General features: G+C 44.9%; 1 protein-coding gene and 1 long non-coding RNA gene across 3 annotated transcripts in view; one reads left to right on the forward strand and one right to left on the reverse strand.

Annotated features, from left to right (window-relative positions):
- Window positions 1–11,364, forward strand: part of LOC309327910 — a 74,489-nt gene extending 63,125 nt beyond the window's left edge. Inside the window, exons 4-5 of one of the 2 annotated variants that reach the window (XR_014150672.1) lie at window positions 4,120–4,218; window positions 11,049–11,364. This is a non-coding gene — a long non-coding RNA (uncharacterized lncRNA). The remainder of the gene's footprint in view (window positions 1–4,119; window positions 4,219–11,048) is intronic. The other variant, XR_014150673.1, reaches the window with a different exon arrangement.
- A 4,365-nt stretch (window positions 11,365–15,729) lies between these two features.
- CACNG7 (calcium voltage-gated channel auxiliary subunit gamma 7) overlaps window positions 15,730–20,918 on the reverse strand; it is a 39,869-nt gene continuing 34,680 nt past the window's right edge. Inside the window, exon 7 of the mRNA XM_081837478.1 lies at window positions 15,730–17,496. Coding sequence (XP_081693604.1) covers window positions 17,239–17,496 — 258 coding nt within the window. The 3' untranslated portion in view covers window positions 15,730–17,238. The remainder of the gene's footprint in view (window positions 17,497–20,918) is intronic.

Here is a 20,918-nt window from a genome sequence, read left to right on the forward strand (position 1 = left end):
TAGGTAGCGCTAAATCCAATGACTAGCAGAGCCAACTAACTCTAGTTTTGCACCCATCCTCTTCCCTGCTGAATTCTACAGGGGCAATTCTGAGAGAAAAGGGGGAGGAACCTGCCAGCCTCTGAACAGGGGGTTGCCTGAGAACAGACTAAGGTTGGTGAGGCAATGTCTCTGTTGCCCTCATGAACCAGTCTCCACTGTCCCCCGTACATATTCCCCTAATGCCTTCACAACCTCCATCCGCCAGCTCCCTGTGTATTCCCTGCCTCAGAACTTCATTTATTTAGCCACCCAGAAGTGGATGGCTAACCTATGACTCACCAGATGTTGCTGAGCTGCAGTTCCAGTAATCCAGTGATTGTTGCTTATGATGGCTTGAGCTGATGGGAGTATCTGGGGTGAGGAGCACAGGTTAAGCACCCTTGCTCTACAGAGTAGCTATTTACTCTGCAATGTAGAGTCACAAACAATCAGCAGTTCCTGCTGTAATTTATGTTTCTGGATTTTTCATCATGCAAGGTATGTGTCTATCTTGGTTATTTACTGATTCAAAAATGTCTAGTCTACCTGCAACACAACATGAGCTCAAGGTGGCACATTCAGTTTTCCCCTCCTCATTGAACAACAACCCTGCCGGGTAGGTTAGACTGAGAGGCAGTGAATGGCCCAAGGTCACCCAGTGTACCTGGGTGTAATCTCTCATTGCCTGGGTGTAATCTATCATTGAACACTGATAAGGCCTCTTCCTTACCTGGCATGTGACCGCCCCCCCCAAACACCAAAGGTTGCCCAGAAGGGAATGTGGCTCTTGGAGTTAAAAGGGCTCCCCAAGCCTTTTCTAAAGGCATCTAAAGTAGGTGGGGCTTGTTGAAGAAAGTGTTACATAATTATGGAGGAGCCACTTTTAGGAAGGTCCTGCTATGAGTTCTTGCAAAGTGGGCAGGTTTCTTGGTGGAGGGCCTTCTCCAAATATTTGGTGGGTCTTGGTGGATGGGAAGACTCCCAATGGAGTCTGTGGGTTAAAAAATAATAATCATATTTTGAATTGCACCCAGAAATAAAGAAGCAAGCAGTATTTCTGCACTGCATAATAGTTCCTGGTCATGCACAGAAACCCCGTATGCCTGTGGTTTGTACACACTTGTGAGGTCTATTGTGATGCCCTGTATGGATGTTGTATGGATCACGGGTTCCTGACTTCCACAAGTTGTCTGATAATACCTGATAGAGCAGGGCATCTGGAGGGTTCTCAATCTGTGAACCAGGAGCCCTGATAATTCAGGGATCCTGATGGCATGAAGAGATCCATCTTTGCATTCAGTTGAACATGAGAGGGCTCTTTCAGACATGCAGAGGTCAAGGAGGAGCATGCAATTCACTCCCCTTCTATGTAGTCACATAATATCCAGAGCAGGGTTTGTCAGTCTATTGGATATGCAGGTTTTGCAATGGAAGCTGTCACTGCAGTCCTCATTTCATTCCTCCCCGTGTGCATACAGTCTCACTGGATTTGTCATCTGAAGGCTTCAGGACAGGGGACGAGATCAAGTGGGCAGGAGCGGATGTGCTGTTACATATCTATAAGCGCATTCACCTGTGTCCATCTTTCTGTGCTACCATGTAAACTACACTCAAAACATTTTACAGAGGCTGGAATATGCAGTGATTCAGCAGAGTGCCCCAGCCCTTGAATGTGAACTTGTCCTTCCCAGGTTTGGCTTCACCAGCTCCCCTCCTCTGTGTGAGCCCAGGGGTCCCGCAGGTGACAGTGGCCCACCCACCCACCGTGCTCACTTCTCCTACACAGTCTAGACTGAGCTTTCCACAAGCAAAAGGAAGACAGAGGGCTCTAAAGAGGGATGAACTTGTGCAGGAATCAAGGGTAGATTGTATACTTATCTGCCGTACCTTGCCTTGTTTGGGACTTGCATCGCTGGCTGGGGCTGATGGAAGATGCAGTCCAATACCATCTGGGGCAGGGAGTGGCAGCAATGCATTGGTTACCCTTCCAGATCAATGTGCATTGTTAGCATGTCCACCATGATGGTGGAGGGAGTCAGGCGGAATCCACCTAGCAGCAGAATCTGTGGCTGGAGCTTCTCTCAGCACATGACCACCCTGCCTTCCCTGCTTTGGTCATGCTAGATTGTGACAAAGAGACAAAAGCCAGGAACTGGGTGATTAATCTGAGTGACCAATACAAGTCATCATCACAGTGTACTGATTATAGTTGGTTATGTGTGTTGTTCTGTGGTGTTTTGATGTGTACTGTTGCACATAATGCATCCTTACCTTGTGCCGTGCACTATGTATTACATTTGTACAGAGTATATGGTTGTATACCTGTGATAAATGTCATTGCCACGGGTTACTGCATCTCCCTTCTCTGTTGTGCTGCAGTGTGTGAGCTATTACACAACACTGCATTAGTGTATTGCAAAGCAGGTGTGTACTATACATTTTGTGCTGTTCGTTGCAGTAGCATTGCAAATTGTTAATTACTTAGGAACAGTGGTGTGTGGCATTTTTGTGTGTTTTATTGTCAGCTATGTATCACCATCATCTATCATGCTGTGTTGTTCTACATAAATCCGTGGGCCTTGGGCGCTATGCATGCCTTATGCTCACTGTTCATGGTGCCTGTTGCATATCCCTGTGCAGTGTGCGCACACAAACTGCATTGTCGTTGTGCATGACTATCTGCCTGTTGTGTTTGCGTCACCGTGCACTGAAGTTGTGCACAGCCTTGCTGCCGCATTGCATAGCACCGGTGTCCCCTCGGCATAACTTAGAACTATCCAGGGTTGCACACAGCGCACACTGCTGCACAGTGTGGATTGCCCCTGTTCTTTTGGCATATGCTGCTGATGACTGTGAGCTCCAGACGCAGCCGGGAAGCTGCTGCCTCCCTTCTCCCCCCTCCCTGCCCCGGTTGCCATGCCAATGCAGAATGCTGTATCTCTCTGTTCAGCAGATGCCAGTGCTCACAACTCCACCTCTCTCCCACCCAGAAGTCTAGGCTTGAAGGAGGAGTGGAAGGGAGGGGGGGTGATTCTGAGATTGTTGTGAAGAACTCCCTGTCTTCTCTCCTCCTCGGCTTTATTTGAGCGAAGGTTCAGCCCCACAACCTGTTTTGAATGTCAGAGCTCATCAGTCTGGGAACGGCACATTTCCCTCTCTGACAACGCTGCGTAAAAGCAACAGGGCTTGATGGCAATGTGGATCACAAAACATGTCAATAGAGGACAAGTCAATTCGTTCCGTCAAACCCCTGAATGCACCATCCGTCACCCGTCAGTCTTGTGAAAGTTTGGCATTGTCTGCTGGGATAGCAGCCCTTGTAAGAAATAATAACTCAAGACAACAAAAAGGATATATATGTACATAGGCACAGACTTGATCCTATTCTATTCTTATGGACTGAGCTCCTCAAATACAAATGATGAGTTGCCAGCTCTGAGGTTCCACCCTAGGGAGATTATTGGGATGCTAGACTCTGAACAAGATAAAGCTACTGAACAGGGGAAGCCCAACTAATGCTCAACCAACAGCCAAAGTCATATTGCTGCCCTCTCCAACTTCATGCAAACAAATGAGGATGAATGTCCAATAAACAGGTTGCCCGGAAGCATCAAAAGTATACGTACACTATAGATATGAAGCTCCTCCAGATGGCCTATTTATTGAGCATCCATCCTAATTTGCTTGCACAAAGCATACCCAGTATGTCCTGTCTTCAATGAGCATTTGTTCTGATTTATTTGTGTGGAGGATAGTCAACAACAGACATTCATTCTGATTTATTTGCACAGAGGTTGCATTCCTTCCGGTCCATCAATCATTAACCCACGCTTTTTAGCACATTTCTCTGTCACTTTCCTAACTGCAAAATATTTAATTTTTTTAAAAAGTGGATTTGTTGTTCCAAAATCCACTTTATTTGGGCAAACCTAACTTTTTGGTATGCAGCTGAATCCCTCCATCAAGATAGTGACAGTTTGGAGGTGACCATGCAGTGTGATGTTTACTCAGAAGGAGATCCCGCTTTGTTCTGTGAGGTTTCTCTTAGATATAGGACTCCACCCTTATCTTGATTTATGTTATTTCCTCTTCCTCTAGGAAAAGCATAAGAAATTCTCGGAATTGCAATTCCATGTGTTGATCTCAGCATCATCACCAAACTTCAATTTCCGGGTTTCTTGGAAATTAAAAGCCAATGTAAGTTTGTAGTGGAGATAAAACTGTTGTGAGGGTCCTTCTGCAAAATGTGAGCCATGAACCATTTTAATCCTTTTGACCCAATAGTGCCTTCATGATTCTGATCTCTTCCTTGCATTTCTTCAACAGCTCTTCCTGTTCCCAGGCACACTTACACATCCACCGAACCTCAAGTCTTCTATGCATCTCTTCTCGAGTCTTCTTTGCATCCCTTTAATTTCGCTGCAGAACCTTTCCCAAGCTTCCATACCGGGAGCACTCTCCATCCTATTTCCTCAACTCTGCATCCACTGTATGCTTCCATTTCTCACTGGGCAATTACAGTCATCTATTTACATCCTAGGTCATGACCTCCTGTAAATTTGCATAGCACCAAATAGGAAGGGGGTCAGCTGTAACGTTAGAACATGTTTACCACGGTCTTGCTTCTCCAGCTTCTTGGCTGATTGTAGCTAAGTAGTAAAACACACATACCACCACCACCAACAACAACAACTCAACACCTGACTACAAACAACTGCCTTCTTTTGAAATTCATTGTTGGATGTGGCATGCCTCGGAACACCAGCTTCCGGGAATTGCAAGTGGGAATAATGCCCTGTTGCATTTATATCCTGCCTGTGTTCTTTCCACGGGCATCTGGTTGCACGCAGGAGGCTGGACTTAGATGGGCCATTGGCCTGATCCAGTAGGGTTCTTCTTATGTCCACCTCCCTGTTGAACTTCTGGCACATATTGAAGACAAACTTTTAAATTGAATTCTGATTTTATGGTTGTAACTCATTTTTAGTCTTATTGCATCGGGTCTCCTGTACACTGCTTAGAGACAACTGTGATTAACCAATATACAATTTTTTTAAAATAAAAAAGGTATTAACTGCCTTTGCACTATGGCAAGTTTTCCAGTCTTCTGTTCTCTAAATTTCTACATCTATCTGTGTTTTGTTTTTTTCAACGTCCCCATGAAAATTCATCAACTTCTCAGTGTGAATTGTCCTAATGTACATCTTTCTGTATGCAATTTTGCCTGGTATACCCATTTTTTGCAAAGCAATTTCCCCTAACATCATGCATTTCTGTAGGTTGCTTTCACCAATACATGCATTTATAAGCACATTTGTACCCTAGGCCATAGCCTATGTGCACGTTACTTCTATGGAGAGCTGCCTTGCAAAATTCAGAGAAGTGTGGATTTTGATGGGTGGCTTAGTTTTGTTTCACGTATTGTTCAGAAATAGCAAATTAAGTAAGTTTGCCTTTAAGTGGTAACTGAATCTGATTTCTCCTGCATCCCTAACAGTAGCTACCTTGGATCACACATCTTCCACTGGCGGCCTTCCCACAACCCCAACCTTATCCCTTCTTTGTTCCGTGACTTCCCTTCCACCTGCACCCACTCAGTCTTCCTCCCCACCTCCAATCTCTCAGACAGGAGATTTATTCTTCTCTTCACCCTCCTCCTCCTCTTCCCTTTCTTCCTCTAATTTCCTCCCCCACATCCTGTCGCCCTAATGGCTTCCCCCGTATCTGCTCTCCCACCCTCCCCACTTCTCTGTAGTTAACTCTGCCTAGATTCTATCTCTCCCTCCGGCAAAAAATATTGCTAACTAGACTCACGCTCTTTTTTCCTCAGTTCCTGTTTAATTGATTCCCCCCTCCCATCCCAGCAGAGGTTCTCCTTCCTTGCTCCTCTGATCCATTTCCCCCACATTCACTGCCAAAAATCTTCCCCCCTGCAGAACCCTGGATGCTTTTGATGCAACCATCCCCATCGTTCCCTCCTGCCCCCACTCTTTTTGGTCTCCCAGACTTCTCTCCCCCACCCCGTGTTCCTCCTATTCCTTTTGCCGCATTTTCCCCCTTTTCTGCAGCCCCAGCTTGTTTTTCCTCCTTTCCCTTTTCTCCACGCCCCCCTCTGCATTTGATTTCCTCCTCCTATTAGCAGCAGTCGTTGTTCCCGCAATCTACCCACCACCTCCTAGCCTTTTCTTTTCATCTCTTTCCCCTTCTCCAGAACTCTCCCCGCCGCCACTGATCCTGTACCCCAAAATCTCACACTCCTCCAAACACATTTGCTTTATTCAGCTGCCTGCACCAGCTGCTCCTGTATTTCCTCCTCCTATTATTTCTCTTCTGCTCTCTTCCCTCATCAAAGTGAATCCTCACTCTCCCTGATCTCTCCCTGCACATTCCACATTCATTGCATCCTTCCTGATTCCACAATCCCCCTCCATTCCCCCCTCCCGTCTTCTCTATGCGGCACAGTTTCTGCCAGTTCCTCCGTTGCCACGTGTGCATCCAAGGTACCATATTCCCAGCTCATTGCCATGGTGACCATTAACCCATTCCACATTTGCCAGGAGGAGGAGGGTGCTCTTGTCGCTAGGCCTTCCCTTCTTTTCTCAGGTTAGTGTAGCCCATTAGCTCTCTTATATTGACATTGTTGGTTCCTGATGGAGACTGGGGAAATGGAGTCACAGGGAAATGCACCCATAAGGAATGGGGAAAGCTCCAGAGTTCTCCTGCCTTCCAGCCTTGTCCTCTGGTCCATCTTCACTCAGGTGCTAGTGAGCTTCATGGCTGAGTGGAGATTTGAACTCTGGTCTCCAGGCTACTCTAACCACTACACTACACTGGCTCCTTGAACCTTCTTGCACTCTACTCCCTGGAGATCCTAGAACTGTAGAGATGGAAGGACCACCAGGATCATCTAGTCCAACCCCCTGCAATGCAGGAACCTTTTGCCCAACATGAGGCTTGAACCCACAACCTTGAAATTAGGAGTCTCATACTTTACCAACCGAGCTATCCCAGCTTGGATCCAGCTTGTCGCTCCATCACAATGGCCATCACTTTATTGTTCCATTTTCTCAGAGAGCCAGCGGGTCCTTCCACCTCAGCCCCAAAACGTGCAAAGCGATAATAATAAAGATGATAGTGCCTCTGAGCACACACAGAGTGATCCCCCTCTTACAGCTGGAAAGGAAGCTACGTTTTAATGAATCGAACTACTTGTCCATTTAGCTCAGAAGTGTCTATGCAAAGTGGCAGTGGCTCTCAAGGAATTCAGGTGGTCTCTCCCAGAGTCCCGTCCCTGCCTGGTGAGGAAGGAATCATTGCAGGTCATAATATGCGTTTTATAGTAGCCTCATCTATACTCTGATACCTATCAATCCATCTAGATCCTGTCTCACAGGGAACTCTGTTTCTATGGTCATGAAGAGGAGATATTTTTGTTTGAAATAAAGTTTATTGAAGTCTTATTTACATTATATTACAGAGTAAATAATGGATTGTTTTTTTGGCCCAGTCCCTCCTCCATAGCAAGGAGGACTGGGGCCGGGACATTTTTATTAACCATAATAATAATAATAATAATAATCATTAATAACCATTAATAACAATTTTCTCGTAATTAATTATTTTTTTCTTTTTTAAAAAAAAGGTTCCTTTGTTGGTTAATTAATCCCCTCCCCCTCCCGTTAGGTTCCCCTTCCCCCCAACCCCATTCACCCCAAAATTCTAGGATGCAGCCTAAGAAAATAGAATCAGTGCCACCTCTCAAGACCAGCTGCACCAATTCTGCCTCCATGACCACAGGATCCACTTTTCTCACCGTGGCAGGCACTCTCCTCCCCGTGTTTCAAAAGTTGCATTCCATATTTAAACCTTAGATGCCTATAGAGAATAAAATACTCAGCTGCTTCCAAGATGTCTCTCTCTCTGTGTGCAAATTTAAGTCTTGTAAGCACCACCAGAATATTTCCACTTCCTCTGCCCAGGTGTGGCAGAGAGCTTTCACAAGAGGGAGAGAGAATGATTTACCGTAATTGGTATAAAAACTAATACTTTGCCTTTGAGTGTGCCACACATATCGATATACATCTGTTTATTCCAAAACGCTTCTTTTAGCTTTAATGCTGCTGACAAAATACCCCTATTCCCATTCTCCTTAGTCTGTGTAAATGTACAAGATGGCTTTTAGCCCTTATATGACTTCTTCCATCCCAAGGGTTGTTTGTATCCATGCACAGGGGGGGAAGGAAGCAAGGCTTAGAGATGTTTTAATGCTTTCAGTACCAAAATTCATCATGACACTATTAAATATGCCTTCCCTCGCCCCCTCTCCTGTGGGGCTCTTGCACTTTTAACCACTCCGTGGTGGGTGGAAGTTGAACAGGTGCAGCTTTTCACAGTGATGGCGAAGGCTTCACCTGTTGAATTTTTGTTTGTCCTCATGCACCTGTGAAAGCCACAGGAGAAAGCTCTGCCCTCCCCAAAGATGGCAGATTACTTAAAACAGCAAAAGCAAAACGTTTTCCCTTGCTGCTCTCAACTCTTTCTGGTTTCTAGCATGACTGTTTGTTCAACAGAGAGCCCCAAATGCAGGGCTGCCAGATCTAGACTCAGAATCCCCTTGTACCTTCAAGGCTTGCATGGGAGAGAAATTCTTACCGGGTGTGGCTTTTTCTACTCTTAAAGGCACAGAAAGCCTCTCAGAGGCAGGCCCACCAACCTTACCTAAAGGGAATTTGCAACATTTTCTTTATGGTTTCCCTTCCTCCCCCAGAACAGCTTCAGCTCGCAGGGAGAGGAACACATATCAACTTGGATCAATGGAGAACTGTAGAGGGCAAGTCTATCCTTTGATGACTGCAAGGGTTCGCTTGCCTGTGTGAATGAGCCATTCGATACCAGACAGGATTGATACACCTTTCCTATCATCTCAGAGCAATGTTTACCCCCCAATGGATTTGGTACACACATTCAATCAGGGTGGGGTGGGTGGGTGGTTGAGTCACCCGTCAAAAGAACTCAAGTGATGCCGCCTTGAGTAATACTACATAGGTATCAGAAAGGTGACGTATAAATCCTTTATAATAAATAAAGTGTGTGTTGTCTGAATTATGCAAAGGTGATTTTGCAGTGAGGAGCGAACAACTTCACCTTAGGCGATCATCTCAGCCGTCCGTGTGAAATTCGTGTGAAGTGGGACAGAGATTACCGAGAAGCTGACAGTTGCCTTAATTTTAGTGGACAAACTCCTGTGTCTTTAAGAGCTTCATGACACTCAAGAAATGCATAGCTGAAGTTTTCCCCACATTACTGCATCTCTAGGGACAGGTTCTCCTGCTGGAGCGTTTTGCCTCTTGTACTGCAATGGATGGAGACACAGGTGGTTGCCCATACAGAATGGAGCAATAGTTGCTGGGGCCATGATTCCTAGTCCACTGACACTTTCTAGATGTGTGAGAAGTCCACTCACACCCTGCAATACTTTTTTTTTTTAAAAAAAAATGCCTTATGTTGTAACCCAATGCAGACATACCTGGGGGTATGCCCTCACTGAACATAGTGAGACTTCCTTCCAGGTAAACGTACATTGGATTGTGCTTCAGTTTTCCTTGCTGTAACATGATCCTGCGTTCAAACTGCCCATTTATGGATTCTGCATGTTGTCATGGTTCTGCTTTAGACACTTAGTCATGGGTTTGCTTTTTGTGAATCGTCTTGAGATGTATGATTGGTAGCATTAAAAACAACAGCCACCATAACCCTTTAGAAAATTGAGCATCCTGAACGGGGGATATTTTATCAAATAATACTTTGGGAGGAGGTGTAGGGAACAGCATTCCTCTCCTCCCTACTCCATAAGTTCACGTGTATTACTTTTAAATAACATGCTTATAACTAGGGCTGCAATGCTGAATCAATCAATCAATCAATCAATCAATCAGGTAAACTCAATTAAAACATTTTGATTGACTAAAAAAAGCTGCCCCTTATTAACATCATGTAAAAACAAAGTTTGTATTAGGCTGTATCCAACAAGGTTCAAGTCAGAGTAAACCCACTGAACTTAATGGACCTACGTTAGTAATGCCCATTAATTTCAGCGGGTCATCTCTGAATATGACTAATTGGATGCAGCCCATTCCTCCACCCCCACCTTATATGCACATTTATTCAGATTTGATTTATAGTACAGTTCTGTTAACCAAGTCTTGGGCTGATTAACTTTCTGTGTCCTTTTAAATGTGTTTGTGGGATGGAGGGTTATCAGTCTGTCTTGGTTTTTTTTATGTGATTTGTGTTCTCATTTTGTATTTTTATGTTGTGAACCACCCTGCCATCTTCCGATGAAGGGCGGTATAATAATAATAATAATAATAATAATAATAATAATAATAATAATGATGATGATGTTAGAAGTCTGCTCAGAAATAAGTCTAATTGAGTGCAATGGGCTTCAGTTCTAAGCCTACTTACTAGGGAAGTAATTCCAACTGAACTTAGTGGGACTTACTTTTGAGGAAACATGCATAGGGTTGAGCAGTAAGAAGTTAAGTTGGTGAGTGTTGCATTCATTACATTTGTTTCTGAATTGTAAGAGCAGTGGTGGAAAACTGCAATGGGAAGACCAGGGTAACAACTTGATGGCGACGTCATAGAACCTCTGCACAAATTTTGTGAAAACAAACCAAGAGGATGTTTCAATATCTGCTTTGTCTGATGGTGACCTGTGTCAGGAAACCTGAGGGCCCATAAGCCAACCTGGGCCTGCTTTGTTTTCCTGTCTACAACCTTGCTGCACCATTGGCTGGCTTGCTCTCATGCCTTGAGCATCAACCTGATTTGCAAAAATAAGCAAATATTGCTTCTCAAAACCTGGAGACTGACACCATCACCTGCTAAAGTCTGTATATCAAACTGCTGTTAAAAGCACTACTACAGTGACCACATGGAAAGTTGGCAACTTTGCTTGCAGTTGCCCGTGACCTCTATAAATTCCTCACACCCCGTCTCTCTCTCTCTGCCTCCCATTTCAGGCTATTATTTATTTATTGCACAGCCCCAGCCCCACGGAGACTAGATGTCCAGTTGCAAAGGGAAAATTGCGGGTCCTATGTCAAGCAGATTTCCAAGGAGGTTTCCATGCCTATCTATTTGGAAAATGGAAAAAAGAGGAGACTGACACCTTACAACCGCTAGCTGCAAAGCTGAACTCCTACAAGAAGCCATCATCACTGCACCTACATTGCTGCTTGGCGATGGCTATTGCTGCTGACCTGACCGAACCTCTGAGCCACATGCTCTGCTTTCCTCTCTTTATTTGCACTTTGGAATCAGAAGCCATCCTTCATATTCCTTCCTTCCTGCATTCTGAGTTGCCATTTTTGTAAAATCTCTACATTTATGGAGCCACCACCTCCCTGATCTGGTATTGCTATGGAAGCTTGGCTCACAACAGTCCAGTTATTTAAAAAAAAACACCTGAGGCCCTAGTAGGGAGGGACATGAGTGGCAGCAGTCCTGAAAGTTGCACCCATCTGCTTTCTGTTTTCTGAGCAACTGCTTGCATTTCCAGAGCTTCCCCCCCTGCAAATAAATAAATAAACACCGGTAAGTAAGTAAATAAATAAATAAATATCCCAACAACAACAACAGATGAAACACAGGTTCCCAAATTCAATATAGCTTGGCAAGGGCAGCAATGGTTGAGTGCACTGGACAACTGGAAATAATGGGGTGGGACTTATTATGGGATTAATGGAAGGTTGAGGAGTGAGTGCCTTCTCTTCCCTCCCCCTAATTTGCAAATTATAGATTTAGGGCTAAGATTGGTACAACCCAACTGCAGAATGGAGGCGGCCAAATGTTGTACCTATCTTCAAAAAGGGGGGGAAAGAAGACATAGGTAACTACCAACCCAGGTAACTTGACATCAGTACCAGGGAAGAAACAGTTGGTCTGTGAGCACTTAGAAAAAGATGCTGTCATTACTAAGACTCAGCATGGGTTTCTCAAAAACAGGTCATGCAAGATGAATCTCATTTCTTTCTTTTTTTGATGGAGTTACAAGCCTGGTAGATCAGGGGAATGCTGTGGATGTAGTTTAGCTTGATTTCAGTAAGGCTTTTGACAAAGTCCCCCATGATATTCTTGCAGAGAAGCTGGTAATATGTGGACTGGACGAGTATTAAGTGGATTTGTAGCTGGTTTACTAACCAAACCCAAAGAGTGCTTACTAATAGTTCCTGATCACCCTGGAAAAAGTGACAAGTGGAGTGCCAGAGGGTTCTGTCCTGGGCCTATTGTTGTTCACCCTCTTTATAAACGACTTGGGTGGAGGAATTGAGGGGATGCTCATCAAATTTGCAGGTGATACCAAACTGAGAGCAGTAGCCAATGCTGCAGAAGACAGAATCGGGATTCAAGGTGACCTTAACAGATTGGAGAACTGGGCCAAAACTAACAAAATGAACTTCAGCAGAGACAAAGGCCAGGTTCTACACTTAGGCAGGAAAAACCAGCTGCACCAATATAAGATGGGGGACACCTGACTTGCCAGTAGAAATGAGCTTGGGGTCTTACTAGACGACAAGCTTAACATGAGTCAGTAGTATAATACAGCAGCAAAAAAAAAGTTAATGCTATTCTAGTCTGCAGCAACAGAACTATGGTGTCCTGATCAAGGGAAGTAATAGTTGTGCTCGGTTCTGACTTGGTCAGAACACACCTGGTGTCCTTCCTTGGAGGTTTTCAAGCAGAGGTATCTGTCATGGATGCTTTAGTTGAAATTCCTGCATAACAACTAGTTGATCTAGATGACCCCCGGGGTTCCCTCCCAACTCTATGATTCTATGGTTCTATTAGGGTGGCCAGAGAGAGTGAGACCAACTCCCTTTACACCAAATAGAGCTCCCTCTACCTCCACAGTGGCCCTGCCACCAAACTGGCATCTGCCAAGTGGGAAACAGAAGTGTAGGCTATCTGTCACTACTGTGTTTCCTTAGCTCGATGAGGTCAAGTGGACCAGAAACATGTTATTTGTAAAGCATTAATTTGTAGGATTGCATTCAGTTCTGTGATGTATCACTTCCTTCCACAGCCTTCTGGCTTGGAGACGACACCTCATCCCTAACTCTCCTTTGGCACAGAAGCGACTCCCAGAAGTGAAGGGCTACTCACTGAAACAGGGGGTGCTCTCTTGCAATAGGTGATGATTGTGGACCCCTGAAAGAATAGATGCGGTGGGGTGCAAATATGGTGATGCTGTAGATAGACCACTTGATAGATGGCAGGAAAATCAGAAACCAGTGCTGGATTCTGATTCCCTAAGCAATGCATGAAGGTGAACTTAACTGCAGCTGGTGCTGACTCTGCAGTGGGAGGAGGAGGGGACATGCGGAAAAAGAGAATCAGAACTCTCTCTCTCTCTCTCTCTCTCTCTCTCTCTCTCTCTCTCTCTCTCTCTAAAGCTGATTCAGCAGTATCTTTCTTCTCATCCCTCTTCATAGCTATGGCACGAGAGCATCTGCTCCTCACCCTTCAAAAGTCCTTGCTGCCTTCTCTTCCCCCTGTGTAAGATGGGTCCATGTTGTGATTGCATTTATAGCATCCAAGGATAATTCATCTTTTGCTCAAGGGAATTCTGACATAGTGGGTGCTAAAACTTGCTTCAGATTGGGAAGACTGGGGGGGGGGGCAGTGCCACGAGGAAATCTATGCATTGGCATGACACCTCTTCACAGGAAGCCATATTGCAATGTTGCCTGCAAACACAGTGAAACTTTTTCCCGTTGTGCCTCACAGAATGCCGTTCCATAAACCTTTGAATGCCCCAGGGGAAACGGGTGAGACTAGCCCAGTCTAACAAGAATGTCATTTCCTGCCCCACCTTTTTCCCTGCAAAGGACAGGAGCGGAAGTCCTCCCCCATCACTCAATTTTCTGCTGTGTGACAGGAAAAGAGGCTGGTGACAGGCAGAGAGAAAGAGAGGGAGAAAACACGAATTCTTCCTTAGCTCAAGTTAGATCTTTGGTCCATCTAGGTCAGTATACTTGTAGCCTCCAGCTTTTTTCAAACTTAGGACCCATCTTTCAACCAAACATGGATTTGGGGAGGCCCAGTTTCTTCTTTTTCTTTTTTACCATATATTTGTATGGCAGTCGTGCCAAAGTTCCAGCCCACTTTAGATCAGCTTGTGGTTCTGTAGTGGGTGCCTAACCCACCGCTTGAAGACTGATGCCCTGCAACAACGGGCAACAGGATTCCAGACAGGAAGACTTCCAGTCCTACCAGGGACTGGTACATGGGCGTAGCCAGCATTTTTTGGGGGGGGGGGCAGGACTTTGTTTGGGGATGGGCAGGACTTTTGTTGGGGGGGCAGGACCAATGTCATCTGTCAGTTAAGTACTTCTATTGTTTTACTTGATGGGGGGCTGCCCCCCCGCCTCCCCTTGGCTACGCCCATAGACTGATACTGCGGTCTTCTGCCTGAAAAGTAGGCTCATTTACCGCACTGAGCAACAGCCTTTTCCTGTAGCTGAAGCGAAACTGGGGGTGGTGGTGGGGGTAAAGCAGGATTAAATTTTACAGGGAGAGTGAAAATAGTTTGAGCTGAGCAGCCAGAAACACCGCAAGATTTCCCCCTCAAGCCTTCTCTTTCTATTCAATCTTACATCCAGTAATATCCCTTTTTTCCCTTGCCATTTTCCTCTTTTTCCATCACATTCCTTCCCCCCTTTTTTTATTTCCCTCCCCATTCCCATACTCCTTCCGTTCAGGTTTCCCTCTTCAGCAGCTTCCTCCCCTCCCCCACTCCCACCATTTTGTGTGTGTCCTGTCAGCATCCCTCTTCTACACAAAATTCATGTCAGCCTTCCTTTTTTTCCTGCGCCATGTTCCCTCTTTGGTTGAACCACAGAGTATCATATGCAGGAGCTGGAGTTGCGAAGGCGCAGCGGAGTATTATAGAGAGAGGAACTGGAAAGGAAAGAGACAGTTTCAAAATGAAAGGGGGTGGGGTGGGGAATGCACAAAATGTTAAGAGGAATTAAATGAGATGGGCGGGGAAAAGGAAGAGGCAGAGGAAAACCAGAGAATTATGCACACTGAATCCTTAGGAAATGAGTGTGTGTGTGTTTAGCAATCCAAAAATAATAATTCAGAAAGCCCAAGAAGGTGAAATGTTGTGAAAAGGAAAAAATTAAGAGGGGTACAGAAAGGGGGAAAAACCTCACACACGAATGAGTGAGGAAATGGGGGAAAAACGGTTACGCAAACGAAACAAAAATAAAAGTAAGACGAGAAGAAACTGATGCAGAAAATATAAGCTGTTAAGTCAAAACAAAGGAAAACCAAGAGTGAGAAATATAGGAAAGGAAAGGAAACAGGGGTTCAAACTTTACTCCCTAGTGTGGTAGATGATTGACAGCTGGATAATAAATTCTCTCTCGCCCTCCCTCCTTCTCTCTCTTTCTCTCTTCCTTTCCCCTTGAGTCTTTAGCCTTATAAACCCCAGGTGGCATCATCATGACTGAAGGGAACATGCTTAAAAAAGAGTCATCTGGAATTCTTAAGAGTTTCCATTTGCACCACAATGACATGGCCGTGGCCCCTTGCTGATGGACAACTGAATGATGGGGTGGGAATATTTGAGGCATTGTTGGCTGGAAGACACAGTTATTTCCTCACCCCTCCATAATTGTGTTTTAGTTGTATCAGTTGTAGGGGCACCATTTTTTTTTTAAAAAAAGGTCTTTTCAGATAATACATTGGGTTCTTCTCTGAAACGCTGACAAAAATAAAGGTGGTGGAAGAGCCAGGAGGTGGAGCCAGGAAGAAAGCAAATGGTACGAGATCTTGGAAGAAAATTTAGATGTCAGACTATTTTCTTCAACAATAAGAACAGAAACGGGAGTGGGGGCGTGCACATTTCCTGACAGGAAAAGGCCTTATTTTAGCCAACCCCAAATGGTGGTGCGGCACTTTGCTGTTGGGTTCCAAGGGGAAGTGCCTGAGAGAATAATGAAACCTACAGGATTGGTGCCCAAGCTGGTCATTTGTGGGCATACAAAAATGATGATTAGTCATTTCCTGTAAGAACCTAGAAGGCAAGAATGAGGCACAGAGGGAGCAGGTTTGTGTGTGCGTGTTGGGGAGGGAGGAGGACATTTAGGGCACAGAAGAACGGTGAGGGAACAGTTTCATGCTATAATTTGGTTGACTGAGATTGAGATATTGGTAGAAATAAACTGAATAGAGTATTTCTCTCAGGGCTAGTTGTTTTGAGACAAATAAACATAGCAGTATTTGTAGAGCTATGTCACAAACCGGCAAGATGAAAAGGGGAATGGAAAATATAGCACTACATTTTACCTGGTCATTTTTGGCTGAACCAAGATGGCAGTCTAATGTATTTCCTGTCATCACCTAAGAAGCTGGGATGGAAGGATGGCTGTTGTCAGGTAGATAAGCCTGAATAATTAGGGCCTTTGAAGGATGGAGGTAAAAATGTCAAGGAGATGTCGTTTATAGTCAGAAAACTAGAGAATGATGACAATGGTAAAGCAATTACTTCTTGTCAAGCTAGTTTTGTTTCTTCGTTGTTGTTTTGACAGAGGGAGATGTTGGCAATGAGCCCTCTCCTTTCAGGAATTGGATTGATGGGAGAAAATGGCTTCTGGGCATCTTCCTCTCACAAGATCTGAAAAATGCAGATGGTTTTGAACCTGCTTGCTGTCGAAACCTCTTCAGGGAGAAGGTTGAGGGGAACATGCTTCACGAGTTATTTCCCACTAAGGTTTCCAACCACCTGAGTGAAAGGAGAAGTATTCTGAGGCAGCAGAACTGAACTGGGAGATATATATCTTCTTTCCGCTGCTCTGTGGAGAATGAACAGGGTGTGTGCATGACTTGAGTTTTGAGGGGTGGGCTTTTCAAATTGGTAGTTTCCCAGGGAAGCAAGGAAATAAGGACAGTTTCCAAGAGGGCGGAAGGGGAGGTGGGGGGGGGCACTGGCAATCTCAAAAGTTGGTTGAATAGTTCCCACCAGAGAGAGAGAGAGAGAGAGAGAGAGAGAGAGGACATTTCTAGCAGAGTAGGTGGTAAAGAGTCTTTAGAGAGGGGAAGACAACCCACACTGGTAGGGGAGTCTCCTAGGCAGGTTGGGGTAGAACGATACAGTCTGCAAGCGAAAGCTGGCTTCCTTGTCCAGCCCGTTCTCTGGTGCGTCTAGCAAGGTGAGGTGGATATGTGCATATGTTCAGGGTACTTGATGGCTGGTGGGTAGTTCTGAGTCATCTGGATGGAAACGTCGCTGGAGATGTCGGAGGGGCTACGTCCACGGTGCCACACTTCGGGGTGCAAGAACTGGCCGGAGTAGTCGGAGCAGTCACTCAGGCGTGGCCGGTAGAAGGCTGGGTGAGGGCGGTACATTTCCTCCTCAGCGTAGCGCTTGGTGAAGAGGTAGACAGACATCACCCCTGCGCCCTGCAAAGAGCCGTTACAGAGGGAAATATCAAGAACAAGACATACCCCTTAGATGCAACCATATGGTCTCACAAGTTATGGTGCCAGTATGTTGTGGTGTAGCGGTTACAGTGCTTGGCTAGGTATTGGGAGGCCAGGGTGCAAATCCTCGCAGAGCCCTGAAGCCTGTTGGGTGGACTTGGGGCAACCACAGTCTCTCAGCCTAACCTACCACCACAAGGCTGTGAAGATAATATGGGAAGAGGGAGAACCATGCAGGCCCCCTTGACTTCCTTGGATGGAAAGTGGGGCCACAGTGTAATAAACAAATAAATGTGTGTGCATGTGTTATGTCTGTAACCCATGTCGCTCGTTGTAGCTCACCTGTGATTCACTGCATCTAGTTTCATCCCACTCAAGGATGCCTTCAGGGCATGAGGAGTCATGCTCTGGAATGCGCACATGCACAAGTAACACTGAAGCTTGTGTAGACTTAAGGCCGTAAAGCATTCTGTTGGTCACTGTGATGATACTCAGCTTTTTGCAAGTGGGGATGATCATCCTAGCCCATAGATGTTTGACTCATGCCAAACATACCAAGAACTTCCTTCATGGTTTCTGTTCAACGTGTGTTGAAGATCCTTCAACTCCCAACCCCTGTGTTCAGCATCAAATGGCCACCATTTTAATTTTCCACAGTGCCTCAGAGATAGGGAGCAATATGGGAAATTAAAGTGGCAATTCTCAGGCACCAATTGGGGGCCCCACTAGCCTAGGAGGCCCACTAGAGCAGTGTTTCCCAACCTTGTGCCTCCAGCTGTTTTTGAACTACAACTCCCATCATCCCTGACTAGCAAGACCAGTGGCAAGGGATGATGGGAATTGTAGTCCAAAAACAGCTGGAGGCACAAGGTTGGGAAACACTGCACTAGAGGCACTATGCTAAAGCCTTCTTCAAGCTTAGAGTATGTGTGCTTGTGAAATCGGCACTGAAATATCCTGTCCCCCACCCCACCAGTTAAACTGTAAGAACTGCCTTATATTATCAGATCAAGTTTTCAACAGCTGCCAAGTAAATGCCACTAGGAAACTCACAAGCAGGTGAGGAGGGTGATATCTATCCCCTGTTGCTACACCTCAGCAATTGGAACATAGAAATATGCTGCCTTCATATAAGAGGGTTTCATTTATCTATCCTGGTTAGTTTTATTCACTGTTTTATCTTCTCTTTTATTCTATTTCCTCATCACTTTTCCTCATCAATTTGTATTTAAGAAAGAAAGAAAGAAAGAGTCCTCATGAAAACTGATCCACATTTTAGTGTGGCTTTCTCCTAATTTACATGTTTTGGCAAAGCAATTTTTCCTAATATAATGCTTTTTTTGTATGTTATTTGCACTAAAATATGCATTTTTATGCACACTTTACCCTAGTAAATGCATTCCTGTACAAATTATTTGGCTGGAGAAGTGCACCGCAAAATTCCCGAATCACGCGACTTTTGGATGGCTGTGTTTCGGTGCAGTTGCTGTTTCTGAAAGCGCAAATTAGGTGGAGTCACATTTAAATGCAAACTGAATCAAGTATCTCCCCCAGCCATAGTCATGTCCAGTTGGGCCCAGTGTCTTGTGCTGCTGCTGAATCACTGTGAGAGTCAGGGCTAGCTTATGCACCAACATTTCTCTTAGCAATGTTTTTTTTTTGGGGGGGGGGTGAGTGCCAGTCTTTATGAGAACAAAACAGAATCATCCATGCACAATAGGAAGTATTAGCATGCTTGAAAGCCCAGTATTTGTAGAAGTACAGAATACAAACAAGCAAACAAACAAACAAACAAAACTTAAGGGGAATCCCTTCCAACCCAGTAGCTTCAGAATACTGTGGTACCTCAGGTTAAGTACTTAATTCGTTCTGGAGGTCCAGACTTAACCTGAAACTGTTCTTAACCTGAAGCACCAGTTTAGCTAATAGGGCCTCCTGCTGCTGCCGCGCCGCCGGAGCACGATTTCTGTTCTCATCCTGAAGCAAAGTTCTTAACCTGAAGCACTATTTCTGGGTTAGTGGAGTGTGTAACCTGAAGCGTATGTAACCCGGGCTACCACTGTACTGAATCAGTTGGCAGGAAAAACTGGAGGTGTTTTTGGGTGGATGTGTGTGTGGAATGGTCTGGCTGGCTGAAAGGAGCAAGGGAGGAGGGTAATGTGACTGAAACAACTAGGGAAGCTTCAAAACTCTGCTGCTTGGGCAGGTGTGAAAGAAGGCAAGAACCACCCTCTGCTCTGTTCCCCTCCTTGCTGGAGAGAAATGCATGAAAAGATGATGGAGAAAGAGGCACAAAGAGATAAAAAGGACATCATTTTTGTCTGGACAGGTAATTTCCTGGTTCATACTGAGTTTATTTTTAAATGTCCTCAGAGAAAAGTGAAAGTAAGAGCTGCCCATAGGTATAAGTGGATAACATCCAAAATGTTAATGCAACTGGAATTGGACATCATTGTGTCCACCCACCCACACAGCAAAACTCCAAAAGGTAGCAGCAAAGACGAAAGAGCTCCTGTTCTTTTTAATGCAATTCTTATTCAGTGTGAAACATTTAAATATATATTTTTTGCTAATATAAATTCCAAAGCAAATGTGGTTCACATTGCCAGCTGGAAAAGGTAGACTTGAGGTTTTTTTAAAAAAATATCTTGTAGAGCCCCTACTTTAATTCTTGTCATAGACAAGGAGACTGGGTTGTGTCAAGATAGGTCCATTAATTTTAAGTAGAACTTAAGTTAGCCATGCCAGTGGGCCTCCTCTGGGTATGACTAAAAGCGAGTCTATCCTGTCAGGGAGATGTGCCAATCTCAGATTCAGGGATTTTCTTACCCTCTAAAACCCTTCATGTTTTGGGACCTAATATAATATCTGTTTAGGAAAGGCTTTGGCTATAATACAGCCCTGAAGTAACATTCACACAGAAGGCTGGAGGCCAGGGGACATTTTAACCTCTAAGTAGTTTGCAACAGTCCTACAGTGCTGTTGAGAGATGTTGTCCAGAGGTAGAACCTTACTGCAGCCTGGGGTTTGACCAAACATGGGGCAGTAGCTTGCAACACAGCTGTAATGTTATCCTTAGTTTTTAGTTGTGTGTTTCAGGTTGGCTTGAGAGATTAGTAATCAACAGTGTAGCTGTTGCAAGCGTAGCTCACTGCTGTATCCTTACTGCAGGTTGAGAGACTTTGCTGAATATAGGGGAGAATTTTGGTTCAGTTCGTATTTTGATGGGAATCTATCTAACCTGCACTTCCCCAAACAACATGTGGACAGGTAGCCATCAAAAATTAACACCTCTCTGAATTTTGTGGTGCAAACTTCAGCTATATACAAAAATGTGTACGTTTGAGGGAAAGTGTGCATAAATGTGCATATATTTCTGAAATAAACACACAAAGATGCAT

Source organism: Podarcis erhardii (assembly GCF_964252035.2).
Source record: "Podarcis erhardii genome assembly, chromosome: 13".
Taxonomy (NCBI): Eukaryota; Metazoa; Chordata; class Lepidosauria; order Squamata; family Lacertidae; genus Podarcis; species Podarcis erhardii.